This window comes from Cyprinus carpio, chromosome B23 (assembly GCF_018340385.1).
Source record: "Cyprinus carpio isolate SPL01 chromosome B23, ASM1834038v1, whole genome shotgun sequence".
NCBI classification, from domain to species: domain Eukaryota; kingdom Metazoa; phylum Chordata; class Actinopteri; order Cypriniformes; family Cyprinidae; genus Cyprinus; species Cyprinus carpio.
Genome location: NC_056619.1, coordinates 22821072 through 22835536, shown reverse-complemented (window position 1 = coordinate 22835536; position 14465 = coordinate 22821072). Strand labels below are relative to the sequence as shown.

The following is a 14465-nucleotide window of genomic DNA, read 5'->3' as shown; positions in this document are numbered from 1 at the left end:
ATATACCATGGTACTGAATATTCATACACTACCATTCAAAGGTTTTGGTGTTGGTTAGATTTTATAATGTTTTTGATTTTATGCTCACCAAGGTTCCATTTATTTGATCAAAAATACAGTAAAAACAGTAATATTGCAAAATATTATTACAATTCAAAATAACCGTTTTGTTCTAATATATTGTAAGATATCATTTATTCCTGTGATGCAAAGCTGAATTTTTTTTAGCAACATTACTCCAGTCTTCAGTGTGACACAATCCTTCAGAAATCATTCTAATATGTGACCCTGGACGACAAAACCAATCTTAAGTGTCAATTTTTTGAAATTGAGATTTATATATCATCTGAAAACTGAATAAATAAGCTTTCCAATGATGTATGGTTTGTTAGGATATGACTATATTTGGCAGAGATACAAATATTTGAATATCTGGAATCTGAGGGTGCAAAAAAATCGAAATACTGAGAAAATCGCCTTTAAAGTTGTCCAAATGAATTCTTAGCAATGCATATTACTAATAAAAAATTACATTTTGATATATTTACGGTAGGAAAAATATCTTCATGGAACATGATCTTTACTTAATATCCTAATGATTTTGGCATAAAAAAATAATCTAGAATTTTGACCCATACAATGTTTTTTTTTGGCTATGCTAAAAATATACCCCAGCGACTTAAGATTTTTGAGGTCCAGGTTCACATATGCTCAATATTTCCTTTTATTATCAATATTGAAAAGAGCTGTTGATGCTTAATTTTATATAAAAACCGTAATACATTTTTTTATGTGTTGTTTTGTGATTTCATTTTTTTTTGGTGTTTTTTGATTATTATATATCTTTTTTATTTTTTGAATAAAAAGATAAATATTATATTTTATTGTCTAAAACAATATTATAAATGCCTTTACTGTCACTTTTGATCAAGTCAACGTGTTCTTTTATTTCTAAATATATATATATATATATATATATATAATATATATATAAAATAATAATTCTTACAGACCCCAAACTTAATTTGAACCATATTATATATATTTATATATCATGCTATTACCATAATACATGTCCAAAAAAGCACTTTTTTGTTAGTGATATTAAATGTCTTCTTGAAACGTTTTCAAATCCATTTCAACGTATTTCCATCCACTATGAAACACATTTTGGCTCACGTAGCAACCACTGTTCATCTAGAATTGCATTTGTTTTGACGATGCCAAACAGAGCTTTAAGTGTTTACACTAAACCACCTCGCTGTTTGTTTTTCGCTATATGCCAGAGTTCTGGGAACTCATTTGCAAAACATTCAGAATTGAACGCCGATTATCATTTGTCCTTCAAATCATTCAAAATAACCAGAAGGCATTTGCAATGCAAAAATAATTTTTTCCATACAGCAATCTGGCCAAGGTTGCTTTTAAAGTGGCGCTCTGCATGGCATGAGGAAATGAGATTTGCACATTTTCTGCAGTGAAAAGCAAATGCCACTTGTGCAAAATTTGACGCCAAGTTGCCAGGGTGTTCTGGGTGGTTGCCAAGGCATTGCTACACTGATGTGAAGGTGTTCTCTGGTTGCTAGGGAGTTCTGGGTGGTTGCTATACAATATCAGCCTAAACGTTTCAAACAGCCCATGTGCATCTGTTAACCACCAAAGCAATTAAAGAACACGTTAAGCAACACACACCATTGCTTGAATTCTTGAATTACTTTGATGGTTCTCTCTGCACGTTTGTAGTCACTCACCCCTGGCAGGAAGGTGAAGAAATTGTATTTCTGGTTGTTAATGACATTTCTTGGGTATCTCTGCTCTCTCTTTTCCGGATGGCCCAACCACACGGTCCGAGGACGGAAGTCTCCCCCTCCGCAGCATCTGGACCACGGGCAGCAGCTGAATATACAACATCATCATCAACATTACACGTGGGCTTGATTCACAAAGCGCTTTAATTAATACAGAAATGTAAAGCAAGCACTTGACGACCCTTTACCAGAAAGAAAATTTACATCCAGATACTGGAATTTCACTGTAGCCACAGAAATATTTTCAAGCAAGCGACAAAACAGGGTCAGTAAATATTAGCTTTTTTTTTTTACCAACACCTTCATCAAACAAACTCTTATCAAGAACGATATACTTCCGTATATGTGAAGCATAACTGAATGACAACAGCTTATAGAAATTAAAACTAAACTGAATTTGTGCATTTAAGACATTAGGTGATTTTTTTTTTTTTTTTTTTTTTAGTACATGAGCTATATCTGTCTTGAAAATAATTTCGAAACAAAATTAAGATTACAGTTTTGCATTAAACAGACACTTTTGTGTTAATTTTTTAATAATGTAAAACAAACCCACAGCAGCAACAATCCCTGTATTGAAGTACAAGGTATTATTTTTCCTTAAAAAATGTAACACAAGGGATTACTTTTAGTTGTCTTGTAATTTTCTCATGTAATTGCATTCAATTCTGTGCAGACTACAGAACAATTCTATAAAAATAGTGGACACAGCATCAAAATGTTACATCTAATGTTAAAATGTATTAATGTAACCTCCCTTTAAATACTTTGATCAGTTCAAGATTCAAAATGCAATTTTATTATTTATTTGAAAGAATGTTAAGTGCAGTTTCATGTCTATCCTAGGCTTTTAAGAGAATACTACATCTCCAAAAATCATGTTAGTACTATGGTATTTTTTTTGCTTGGTGAAGGCATCCACAATTATGGCATCATCAGCTGTAGCAAGTATGACGTTATTACAGAAACTGTGGTTTCCGTGGTGATTTTATTTTTAAGTGCGTATAAACAGCTGGGCATTATATTGCTATCAGAGCTGTATCAGGGTCTTTATTGAAGTGTCGCCCATCCTCACAAAAGGCCTTAAATGCATCCAACCGAAAATATTTGATCAAAATGAGCATAACTGAACACACAGGGAGAAACATTTATGTGACGCATCCTTGACAACAATTCACCTGTGTCCCGGAACAAGGATGTGCACTTGTCTCTCCTATATACAACAATATCTAGACTCTAATATCGCTCAGACGACACCTTCATAGCGAATATTCAACGGTGTATTAAAAATAAAGAGCTGTGCAGTGTCATGCCGCAATATAATGTCGTTATCAGCATTATTTCGCGGGTTGAGTGTAGCTGGGCTGTTAGCCACTATGCTATCCTCCATAAATCGTCTATAAACAAGCTTCCATTTTCCAGGCGACGCGTTTTTGTTGTCTTTTAACGTCGTTTCGTGCTCTTACCCGTCTCTTCGTTTACTGTCATGTCGTTTTTTGTGTCGGACAGGCTGCAGCTGAATGTTGTCCGTCATTGTTGTCCGCAGTAGAGCAGCAGACAGCGCGCGGGGCGGAGGCTGATGGGTAACGTAGGGCTGCGCCGCGCGCTCCACGGGATGGGACACCACCACAGCAGCACGCAGGCCTGTGTCTTAGTATTATTAGTATATTATATTAGTGTGTATATATATATATATATATATATATATATATATATATATATATATATATATATATATATATATATATATATATATATATATATATTAGTGTATATTATTATTATTATTTAGAATTACTCTCACAAACGGAAATGGATATGCTTAATGACGTAGTAAATATGTGACCCTGTACTACAAAACCAGTCATAAGGGTCAATTTTAAAAAAAATAAAATAAAAATTGAGATTTATACATAAATACATCAAGCTAAATAAATAATTTTTCTCTTGACGTATGGTTTGTTGGGATAGGACAATATTTGGCTGAGATACAACTGTTTGAAAAAAAAAAAAATCTAACTATTGAGAAAATCACCTTTAAAGTTGTCCAAATAAAGTACTTAGCGATGCATATTACTAAGCAAAAATTATTTTTTTTTAGATTTACGGTTGGAAATTTATAAAATGTCTTCATGGAACATGATCTTTACTTAATTATCTTTATGATTTTTGGCATAAAAGAAAAATCTATAATTTTGACCCATACAATGCTTTGTTGGCTATTGCTACAAATATACCAGTGCTACTTATGACTGGTTTTGTGCTCCAGGGTTGTTTATAATTTTGAAGTGTTACTTATGACTGCATATACTAGTTGTATGGTAGTATAACATATCCTGTTTTCAAATAAATAAAAAAAAAGAAAAAAAAAAAGAAAGAAAATTAGACAGCAGACCACATATCCATAAACCATGGAAATATTATGGTATTCTTGTAAATAACTCAATATCCAAAAGTACCACCATTTTTAATTTTTTTTTACATTTACCATAGTAATTCCAATGTATTTCTGAAAGTACATTGGAGTATCATCTAAATCCCATGGTACATGATTTTCCATACCTTTGTGTAAACGTCACAACATTTTTTGTAAGGAAAATAGCATGGTAATCATTCAGTACCATGGTATACAAAGTTCATGTAGTTTTAATACGAGTATTTAATACCATAATATTAAGTACCATGGAGTGGTGTAAACACCATCACAGCACTAGTACTTTAAGGCATCCGCTAGAAGGTTTAGACTAACTTTAAATAAAATCAGATACCTTTAATAGCATCCATTCAGTTCAGTTCGCTGCAAACTAATGATTTACTAAACCTAAACTTGTTTTCTGCTTGGAGAACATGATAAAATGAATTTTCCTGCATCGTAATCAGTTTAGACAAGTATCTCTCACTCTCTATTATTCACCTCAGTGTCCTCAAGTCTCTTCTGTAACAGTAATGACATGTTGATTTAGACAACAAAGTTTTGGAAAAGTCATCCTTGGTTTTATTCTCAAAATATCGGAACGGAAGGGGAACAAACAAAAAGCAAACATTTACAAAAAGTCTACACTGTAAACAAGCCTAAAACAGACTCAACATTTGAACAATCATACAGACATGACCCCATTTAACCAAGATCTGACACCACCTTTTTTCCCCCTTTTCCATCTAGAAAAAAAAGGCACAACTTGGTAAATGCATATTAGCATATTAGAAAGAGAATGTACAGGAGGAGTCTGCCTATTTTGAACAAGTGTTGTGCAAAGTGTCTGGCGATACATTCATTATATTACAGAAATCAGCAGGTTACGGGGCACAATGCATCCATAACTCCAAACACAATGCAAAAAAAATAAAAAAAAATAAAAAAATAAAAAAAAAAAAAGGAAAAAAAATAAAATTCTAAATGAGGTAGAAATTTGACCAGCGTAAAGTCTTTACGGTTTAGATACTCTGCGTGCATACACGCGTTCATTCCTTTAACTCAAGAATGCATGGCTACGATCTCAAAAACATTTCCCCACAACAATACACAACTGGGTAGCAAACCATGACTTTTTCCCAGAATAAGAATGACTGCTGATGTTTTGGGACTAGATATGCATGCCTGCTTAGCTCACAAGTATAAAATGCATGGTAAATGGCAAATTTACAGAATTCTAAAACTCTCTGGGTCCTAAAACGGCAGCAAGCAAGCAAATGCTCTCTAAATGACGAGTCCAAGAAACAAACGTTCATAGAATAAATGGCATAAGCCTGGTTTATATCAGATCTTAGCAGAATGAGGAAAAATAAAGTGCAAGGAATGATTAGGCATTTCAGTATTACACCGGCCTTTTGACCTCCGATTAAAAGGTCTCAAATGAAAGCGACTCAATCTAATATTTGATAAAGATCACTGAAAGCAAGAAAACGACTACAAATTAAATCATTTTCAAAAAAAGAACAATTAATGACTTCTTGAAAAAGCTATAGCTAAATGGAGGAAAAAAAAAAAAAAAAAAAAAAAACCCACATTGTGGTCTAAAAGAAAGGCCTTTATTACAATCCTGTGGTGTCTTTTGTGAGGGCGAGGGGGGAGGAAAATACAGAGGAGTGAGAAAAGCACTCCAAGACAGGCACTTAGCAAAATCATTTTTGGTATTAAGCGCAAAATAGAAACTATATCAAGTCCAAAAAAAAAATAATAATTAATAACTTAGTGAAATCCAGTTTCAAAACAAACCTATACTACAACTACTCATTAAAGTCCATCAATTAAACTGTAATCTTCAGTAGATTGTGTGGAATGGTCAATTTATCTAGGCACATATTCCACAAACACCTTTGTTGTATGACATCTATGCCATGGATATTATTTTTGACTAATAAAGTTTATTCAAACAACTAACAACAGGACCAGGAGTAGTCAAGCAGAGATGAACAAGATGTTAACGGTTAAAACATTGAGATCTCTGGTCACCTGTGGCTAAGATCATCCTGAGGGTCAAAGAGCTGAGCCCAATGTAACGATCACTAATGAGACTGCTCTGGAATAAAGCTATTTCAAGTAAGACTTACATTCAACTTCTAGAAATAAAACTTGACAAAATACCCGCATATGTTAGAGAGAGAAAGGAGGGGAGAAAAACAAAACACTACAGTAGTTAGATCAGATTCAACTAGAAGAAATCGATAGCATGTAAGGGTCCAATATGGAAGGCATGGCCCATTCTAGGGTATAGGCTCATTTAAGAAGGGTATGTAAATTTGCAACTTCTTAAAAGCAATGTTACATGTAGGAATTGATTGTACCAACTAATAAATAGCCCAGTTCCTAACATTTCAGCAGGCTCATTAGCACAATGCAGACCGTTGATTGGGAACATCTGTAGTCCTTTTACTGTCTAATTCACTCTACCCTCCTCCATAAAATGTGGAAACTTTGCTATGCTGTCAGAGCCATTCTTTTCCATTTCTGCAACTGTGCCAGGGATGCCCATCTGAGAGGTCTCCATCTTGGTTATTCCCCCAGTAGAACCCAATAAAGGACCTCCAGCGAGACTTCCTGGGAGAGGGATGCCGCCATTTTGGATGACCGAAATCTCATTGGTCTTCATGGTCAGCCCGTTTGTGAAGGCAGCGGCGTACTGGTTCCACATCGATGGGTCGAAATTAATCGGTGGGGGAATCAAATCCTTTGGGGGCGGCAGCATGTCTGGTTTCATCTTGGACTCTGCGCCCATGGCCATCAAAGCCATTGGGTTATCCAACGAGAGCCGTTGACCTCGCCTTGCTGTGTTATTCCACATGTGGGTCCCAACATGCACCTGTAAAATAGGAAACAAGAGTCGGTAAGACTTATTGCAGTATACACAAGATATTTGACTTCAATCAATTCACTAACAAAATCCAAAGTCGAAAAGACATCTTCACCTTAAGGTTTCCCTTTGTTGTGAAAGCCCTGCCACAAATTGTACAGACGAATGGCTTCTCGCCCGTGTGTGTACGTTCATGGATTTGCAGGGCGCTGGCAGATGAAAAGTTCTTCCCACAGGAGTTGCAGAGATGTTGCTTGGTGGAGCGACGAGGAGCACTAGAAGTAGCAGGAGGAGTGGCAGCTCCTTGGGGCAGCTGGGAGCTGTACAGGCCGTGAGCACCCATGGGAGTCTCAGGAGGAATCTGCATCTCCAGTTTGACCAGACTTGGAGGCACCCTCATGAATGGTAACTGACTAGAACCTAAGAAAGAAGAACAAAACTTTTAGGCAAAACATCAAGAGGAAATGTCACAAATGTGATTTTTATGATGTTGAAATTAAACGTACCATATTCGCCATTGGAGAAGGACAGGCCTGGCTCCTCTTTGATTGGTTTTGGAGTAAAACTTGACGTCAAGTCCAGTGCTCCACTGTTTTCGCCAAAATCTTGAGGTGCATCAGAGTCTGGTCTGGATTGGAGTCCATCATCTGGGTTTGTGGATTCTGGTGATTTTGACTGTCCGTTACTCAGGGGACCATCTATAGGGGACGAAGAGTGAAAGGACACGGAATCGGACACAGCCGGACTGCGGCCATTCTTGTAGTCCATTTCTCCAGACCCTGAAGGAGAATCTTTCAGCCCACTATCGCTCTCAGAAGCTGTGCTGCTTTGCCGTTGCAGGTTCAGTGCGGAGGTGAGGCTCTTCATGTGGTTCTCCAGAGCGGCGATGCCTGTAAACATAGAAGGTGGACCTTGGAAAGTCTGATCTTCTTTGGCACCAGGCTGGGGCTCTGTAGAGTTGTTCAGCTTCTCTTGATTGTCCAAATCCAAGTCTTGCTCTTCCATACTCTCTTCATGGCCAGTGGAGTCAATGCTCTTATCCTCAGTCATGCTGGCATCCAGTGCTTCGGGACTCTCAAACTGATTCTCTGGCAGAGGGGTGTTGGGAATCTGGCCGCCCATGTGCATACGAATATGCTGCTGGAGGACGACGGCATTGGTGAACTTCTTATGACAAATCGGGCACGAGTGTTGCATCTTAAGGGGAGTGTTGGCCCTGTGAACACCATAATGAGCTTTAAGATTGCCCTTGGTGGAGAAAGCCCTGCCACAAATTTTGCATTTGTACGGTCGTTCACCAGTGTGTGTGCGGTAATGCATTTTGAGGGAACTTTGGCAGCTCAGCACTCTATGGCAAATAACACATTCATTAGGGTCATTTGTCTTCGTCTCCAAGCCATCCACCATCTGCTGAAGTTTTGCAGTATCAGAGCCATTTTCACCATGTAGACCATTAACGTTTATGTGGTGCAATCCAGCCAGCGCATCCGAGGAATCTTTGCTTTGATCTAGTCCCACCATCTCCTGACTGAACATGCCAGAAGAAATTGATGCACCGTCGCTGCCAGATGAAGAAGGCCTCTGGGAGTAGAGGTCCCCACCTACTGGAACATCATATGAGGGCTTGAATCCTTGGAGCACTGGTGGATGGAGACCTGTCGAGGGAAGCCCCAGCACTGGGTTGGTGTCAGCAAAATTGCTCTCATCTATGGGCACAGACATGCCATAAGGGATGCCATTGTTTGTCGGCATGTTGTCCAGGTGTTCTGGTACAGGATGTGGATTCATCTTAATGTGTGGGTATTTTTCTTTGTGCCTCTGGAAATGCACTTTGAGGTTTCCTTTGGTTGTGAAACGGTTTCCGCAGATGTTACATTTAAAGGGCCTTTCACCAGTGTGTGAGCGCAAGTGGATTTGGAGAGCGCTGTCATTTCCAAATGTCTTCCCACAGAACTTGCATTTGTGCTTGAACATATGTTCACCAGAGCCATTTTTGGACTCCGACGCGGCAGGGATCTTATTTTTTGCCTTTTTAGAGGAATCCATGCTTGCTGCAAGGGTATTAAAGGGACTCTGCAATCCCATGACCCCTGGAGATTGAGGAAGGAGCACTGGAAGTCGACTAGCTAAATCGGGGAGTCCTTTCAAGTCTGCTTTTAAGGGCACCGAGCCCAAACCTCCAGCGAGGGATGTGGGGATGGTGGCTGATTGAGGTAGCTTTGCTTGTTTTAAGGCTTCCAAGGACAAGTTCTGGGAGCCCGTCCGTTTGCCAATGAGGGCAGCTGCGGCCGAAAGCTGCTGTGATAGATGCGCACCCAGTGCTTTCAGTGGATCCACAGCGGCACCCAGTGCGGAGTGGAAGCTCTGAGGTGTCATCATGGCCACTTGGAGGCGTATCTGCTCAGTTAGCTGAATCTGCTGCAGTTGCTGCTGCTGGAGACTGACCAGCTGTTCCAGGATCATGGGGATTGCAAGAAGGGCATCTTGGTGTGGTTGTGGGGGTGGAGACTTCTGATTGGACGAGCTGGATGAGTGTTGTGTTACAGCAACTTTAGTAGCAGCCATGGACTCAAGAGTCACATTAGAGTCTTGCAATTTGGAAGATGCCATGTACCCCACGTCTGAACTGCCAGACACAACTCTATCTTGATTTGAAGGGTCATCCTGGTTCAGCATGAGTTCTCCTTCCATCTCCTCAGAATCTGCACTGTGCTTTGAATGGGAATTACTGGTTGACTGATCCCCATTATCACCCAGGAAATCACCTGGAGAATGCTGGGAGAACTCGGAGGGCACTTCATTCCCATCGCCATTTTTCATGATCACGACCTGCTGACTCTTAGTGCAATTTCTCTCATGTTCGAGAAACTCTGCCTCATCGAAGAACTCGGCGCAACATTTGTCACAAACCCTTGTCTCCTCCGATCGTCGTCTCTTAGCCTCATTGCCATCCTCCTCACCTTGACCGTTGTGCAAGATCCCTGCAACAAAGAGACAAAAGATCAAAAGATAACTTTATTATTCAAGACCAAAGGATAATGTGCTGTAAATACTGAACAAATTCTAGATAAACATAAATGTTACCAGAACTCACAGTTGAAAAGCAAGGCAAAGGGTTTTTTTTCTTTTCTTTAAAAGCCAATTAAAATTTACAGAGGTAGTTTAATTTTACTTGGGACTTATGTTCTGAAATCATGCATTAAGTGGTATATTTGGGTTTTAATTTGCATAGTCTAGATGTTATATAAACTCAAGCTTTGCTTTTGTAAGAAGCCACATTTACAGCTCTTCAGCTAGTCCCACCAGATGAGGGCAGCATTTGCAGCATGTTCAAAACTAAAATTGTACTAGAAATAATTTACCAATACAAAAAGACATTTTATATCCAATATAAACTTCCTCCATCCGTTCCTAAGTTCCTCTACAATAAAATAAAATGCATATGGCTCATAAAACACAGCATATGCTAAACTGGTTCTCGTTGTTAGGCAGTCCTAATAATGAATAATAATAAAAAAAAAATGCTGATAAGAGTGCAAAGCAGCCAGTTGGTCTTTCTAATTGCAGAAAGTGCAAAGCAAATCAAATTAAGCTGCGGCACCATTAGGAAGGCCCTTTTAACAGGGCCATTGTTAAATGCAAATTTCATCATCTCTTATGAATGGGAAAGACCACCTGTTAACATTCTGACAGTGAAACTGGACGTGTTAATTGTTCACTAGACAACTTGAATAGTAAAGAAAACAAGTTGCATTGTTCTCAGAGCTAGTAGACAACCAAACAACACCTCTATGTTAGACAAAACAAACAAGTAAAAGTTTTTTTTAAATAAAATAAAACTAAATTTGCTTTCAAAAACTGGTAGTGGTACAACTGATTGCATGTTAAATTTTTAAAAAGGCAGTGGAGCTACCAAAAAAAAAAAAAAAAAGCTAAAAGGATTTGATTAAAACAAACAAAATGTGCCAGAAATTAATCATGTGTTTAGGGTTAGTACCCCTGCGCGCTATTCAGCTCACCACAAGGCGGCGTTTGATCAATGTACAAGGGATACGATGTATCTTTACTGATACCTTCACAGTGTTACACACTGATTGTACCTTAACTGAAAGGGAATTCCACATGAAACATTTAAGAACACAGCTGACTGAAATTAAAACCAACTTTAAGGAAACAAGACAAACAAACCCCAACCCCCAGTACATATAACCAAACACATCCATACCATTTTCACGAATAACCACATTTCAGTATGTCGTGGATAAGAGAGTCATGTAGTTTACATTTACACCCCCATTACACACAACTTCATTTCCATCCCCCATTCACATCTCCATATGCGACCAAAAGAAACTGTGGGGGATTTATTGCTTTGTGGTCAAGCTTGTTCGCGACTCACATTTCATGCCGACCTGTTGAGCACCTTTGTTTAACAGTGGTCAGTGATACCAGTACGCCACATCAAATATTAACACACGAGCATAGTCTGGAATATAAAAGTGTACATTTATCAGCCAGCGACCCAACTGATGGACGCAAAAACACATTTAACGAAATTAAAGTAATAATTGAAATTCAATGGGTACATCTTTCCCCTCTCACCTTAGAAATAACTTTATTATAGTTTTGAATTAACGTAAAAACGTGAGGAAACAAGCAGTCGCTGACTCGACAAACGTAAATAAAATAAATAATAAAAAAAAATCCGTTAAACATCATACTCCTTAAATCGTAAAAATGTAAACAAATTAGCTTAACACTTAACCAACAACAACAAAATAAATTAATAAATAAAATAAAGCAACTCAGTTTGTGAAATTGTCGCGATAAACAATCACCGAAGTTTCAGCGCATTTGTAACGAATTTGACGCATAAATCAACTTTTTGGTTGATTTGGAGATTTTATAAACCCACATTACCTCGACATCAAGAGTCGTGAACCCACTGACGCCGAATTTCATCATTCAGGTATGAAAATAAAACATATAACCTACAGTACACGAGCACAAAATTACAAATAAAGTTTCTGTCGCCTCAAACTTACCGTTTTCTGTCGAAGCGGGCTCGTCTGAATTGATATGCTGCGGTTTGGATTGCTTGCGCCGCGACATGGTACTACAACCATCAGGGGCGAATAGTAAGACTATTTAGTCCCTCTCCTTTAGAAATTCTCCAGGTTGGGGGAAATTAGCCCCTTGAGTAGAAATGCGCATGTCAAAGTAATTATTATTATCAATAATGCATTGCGATTTATCATGCTCTTCTGACAGCTGATTGGCTCCGGTCCAAAGTACTCGCGCATTATTCAAATGAGGCTTCATTGATGAGAAATGCAGAGTCGAGAGAAAGGGGGAGGAGATGTGAAAGAGAGAGAGAGAGAGGGAGGGAAGAGTGATGCTGGACAGACAGAAAGAGAGAGAGAGAGGGAGGGAGGGGAGAAACAAAAACTGTAATTTTTTTGTAAAACATAGCCTATCACAATTTGTTTCCTAGACAACTGTTTTATGGATCTTGATATCGAAATTATAATATTGTATTGTATTATTATTTTACATATTTTATATTATTATATACCGTATTATATATTTAAATGTATTATTAAATCATGAAATGTCTAATTGTATTTCCAGTTTGTGTATCTTATAGTTTGAATAACATGAAGAGCTTGTCCTTTTATACTTGGCAATGCACGAAGATGTTCTTCATTCTGAATGATGCAAACATAAAAAGTATTTTTCGGTGAGCATAAAGTCAAATCTGTGCGTGCTTCTTCACTCTGTGATTTAAATATGGAAATTGCAACTGACATTAACCCATCACATTAAACACAAAGAGCTGCCTGTCACACTGTACTCATATGTGTAATGTATGAATGAAGAGCAGACAAGTAAATATATGCAAATGTTGAAGGAGAAATGAGGGGAAAACTGCAGTTGTTTAGTTCATTCAAATGCAATATGTAAAGCAAGTGTCTTACCTTATTTCAAAACACATGGATATATGGCTGTATTAGTTAAGAAAGAATATTTTGCATTTGTATGTGTGTGTGTGTGTGTGTGTGTGTTGTGTGTGTGTGTGTGTGTGTATATATATATATATATATATATATATATATATATATATATATATATATATATATAATTTGATTTGGATAAAAGTGTCTGCTAAATGACTTAATGTAAATGTATATATATGTAAATAATATAATATATATCTAGTCTATATATCTAGAAGTTTTTAATGGAAACATATATAATATACATGTACAGACTTTAGACTTTTAGACTTAAAAACATACATACATACTATATATATATATATATATATATATATATATATTATATATATATATATATATATATATATATATATATATATATATGTATATTTATTTATTTATTTATCTGGTTTGTTAAGTTTTTAATGGAAATACTCAACATGTGTTGTGTTATGTTTGTTATTTTGTGTTTATTTTTTAATGATTTGAATGGTTTCTATGACCAAAATGACCAAAATATCTTACTGCAAGACACAAAGTATCAAAAGCTTTAATACTTTTTTTTTTAATAATGTCACTTACTGGACATAAAAACAAGCGCTGGACAGTGGTCTTTTGTTTAGGTCTGATGGTTTTAGTCAGGATGTATCATAGATGATTTTTGGATAAGGTGGTGCATGAGTCATTTGCTCTGTTTGCAGACACTGAACAGTGGAATCAGATAAATTTGCTTATAAATTCTTCACTTTGCTTTTCATGCAAATGGCCGGGCTTCCATCTTATTTAATGCACACAACCAGCCTTTTACAGCTAACAATGTGCATTATGCGCTGCTTTTCACTGGATAATCTCAGTACATCAGATGTGTCAGTAACTGCTGTTAAGGCACGCACCAGTTGGCACATCCTGTTCTGCGATGGACAGCTATGGTTTTGTAAATTTCCCAGCTCAGAATGGACAGAGATTTTTTTAACCCTTGCTTCCCCCCGCCCCCTTTTTTCATAAGGCAATGTGAGAACGGCAAGTGCTTTAAGGGTGCGAAAGAATTTATAGCTTTTCTCAAAAGAAGATAGGCCATCACCCCCCACCCGTCTTACACCGGAGGAGATTGATGCCCCTAAACTTAATGGAGGGCCTCTGTGACTTAAGAGAACAGGAAGAAAGAATATTTTCAGTCCATTTCCCCAATCCAGACATGTAAGTGTTGTATCCATTAAAACTGACTGAGGGCTGAGGTTAAAGCAGGAGCTGTGACTCACCCATCTTACAGGAATCTGGACGCTTGGTGTTTGGGAAAATACTTAGCAGTGTTGGAACACCTTAATGCAGACATTCACTTGTAAAAATAGCCTTTCAGTGAACAGTTA

The 14465-nt window shown here is 37.5% G+C and overlaps 2 protein-coding genes across 3 annotated transcripts in view; both read right to left on the bottom strand.

The window, feature by feature from the left end:
* The window catches only part of LOC109113006 (probable phospholipid-transporting ATPase IIA), a 54057-nt gene extending 50607 nt beyond the window's left edge, over window positions 1-3450 (bottom strand). For both annotated transcript variants that reach the window (XR_006158299.1, XM_042751517.1), the window contains exons 1-2: window positions 3275-3450; window positions 1752-1896 (exon numbers count right to left, since the gene is read on the bottom strand). Coding sequence is in view for 1 of the 2 variants with exons in the window: in XM_042751517.1 (XP_042607451.1) it covers window positions 1752-1896; window positions 3275-3342 (213 nt within the window). In the remaining variant the exon portion in view is untranslated. The remainder of the gene's footprint in view (window positions 1-1751; window positions 1897-3274) is intronic.
* A 1330-nt stretch (window positions 3451-4780) lies between these two features.
* Window positions 4781-12346, bottom strand: sall4 (spalt-like transcription factor 4). The gene is made up of 4 exons (XM_019125622.2): window positions 12145-12346; window positions 7606-10080; window positions 7215-7519; window positions 4781-7108 (listed from the first exon to the last, which is right to left on the bottom strand). Exons 1-4 carry the CDS (start codon window positions 12209-12211, stop codon window positions 6686-6688), a joined length of 3270 nt encoding a protein of 1089 aa, XP_018981167.1. The 5' UTR covers window positions 12212-12346; the 3' UTR covers window positions 4781-6685.
* Between the last annotated feature and the right edge of the window lie 2119 nt (window positions 12347-14465).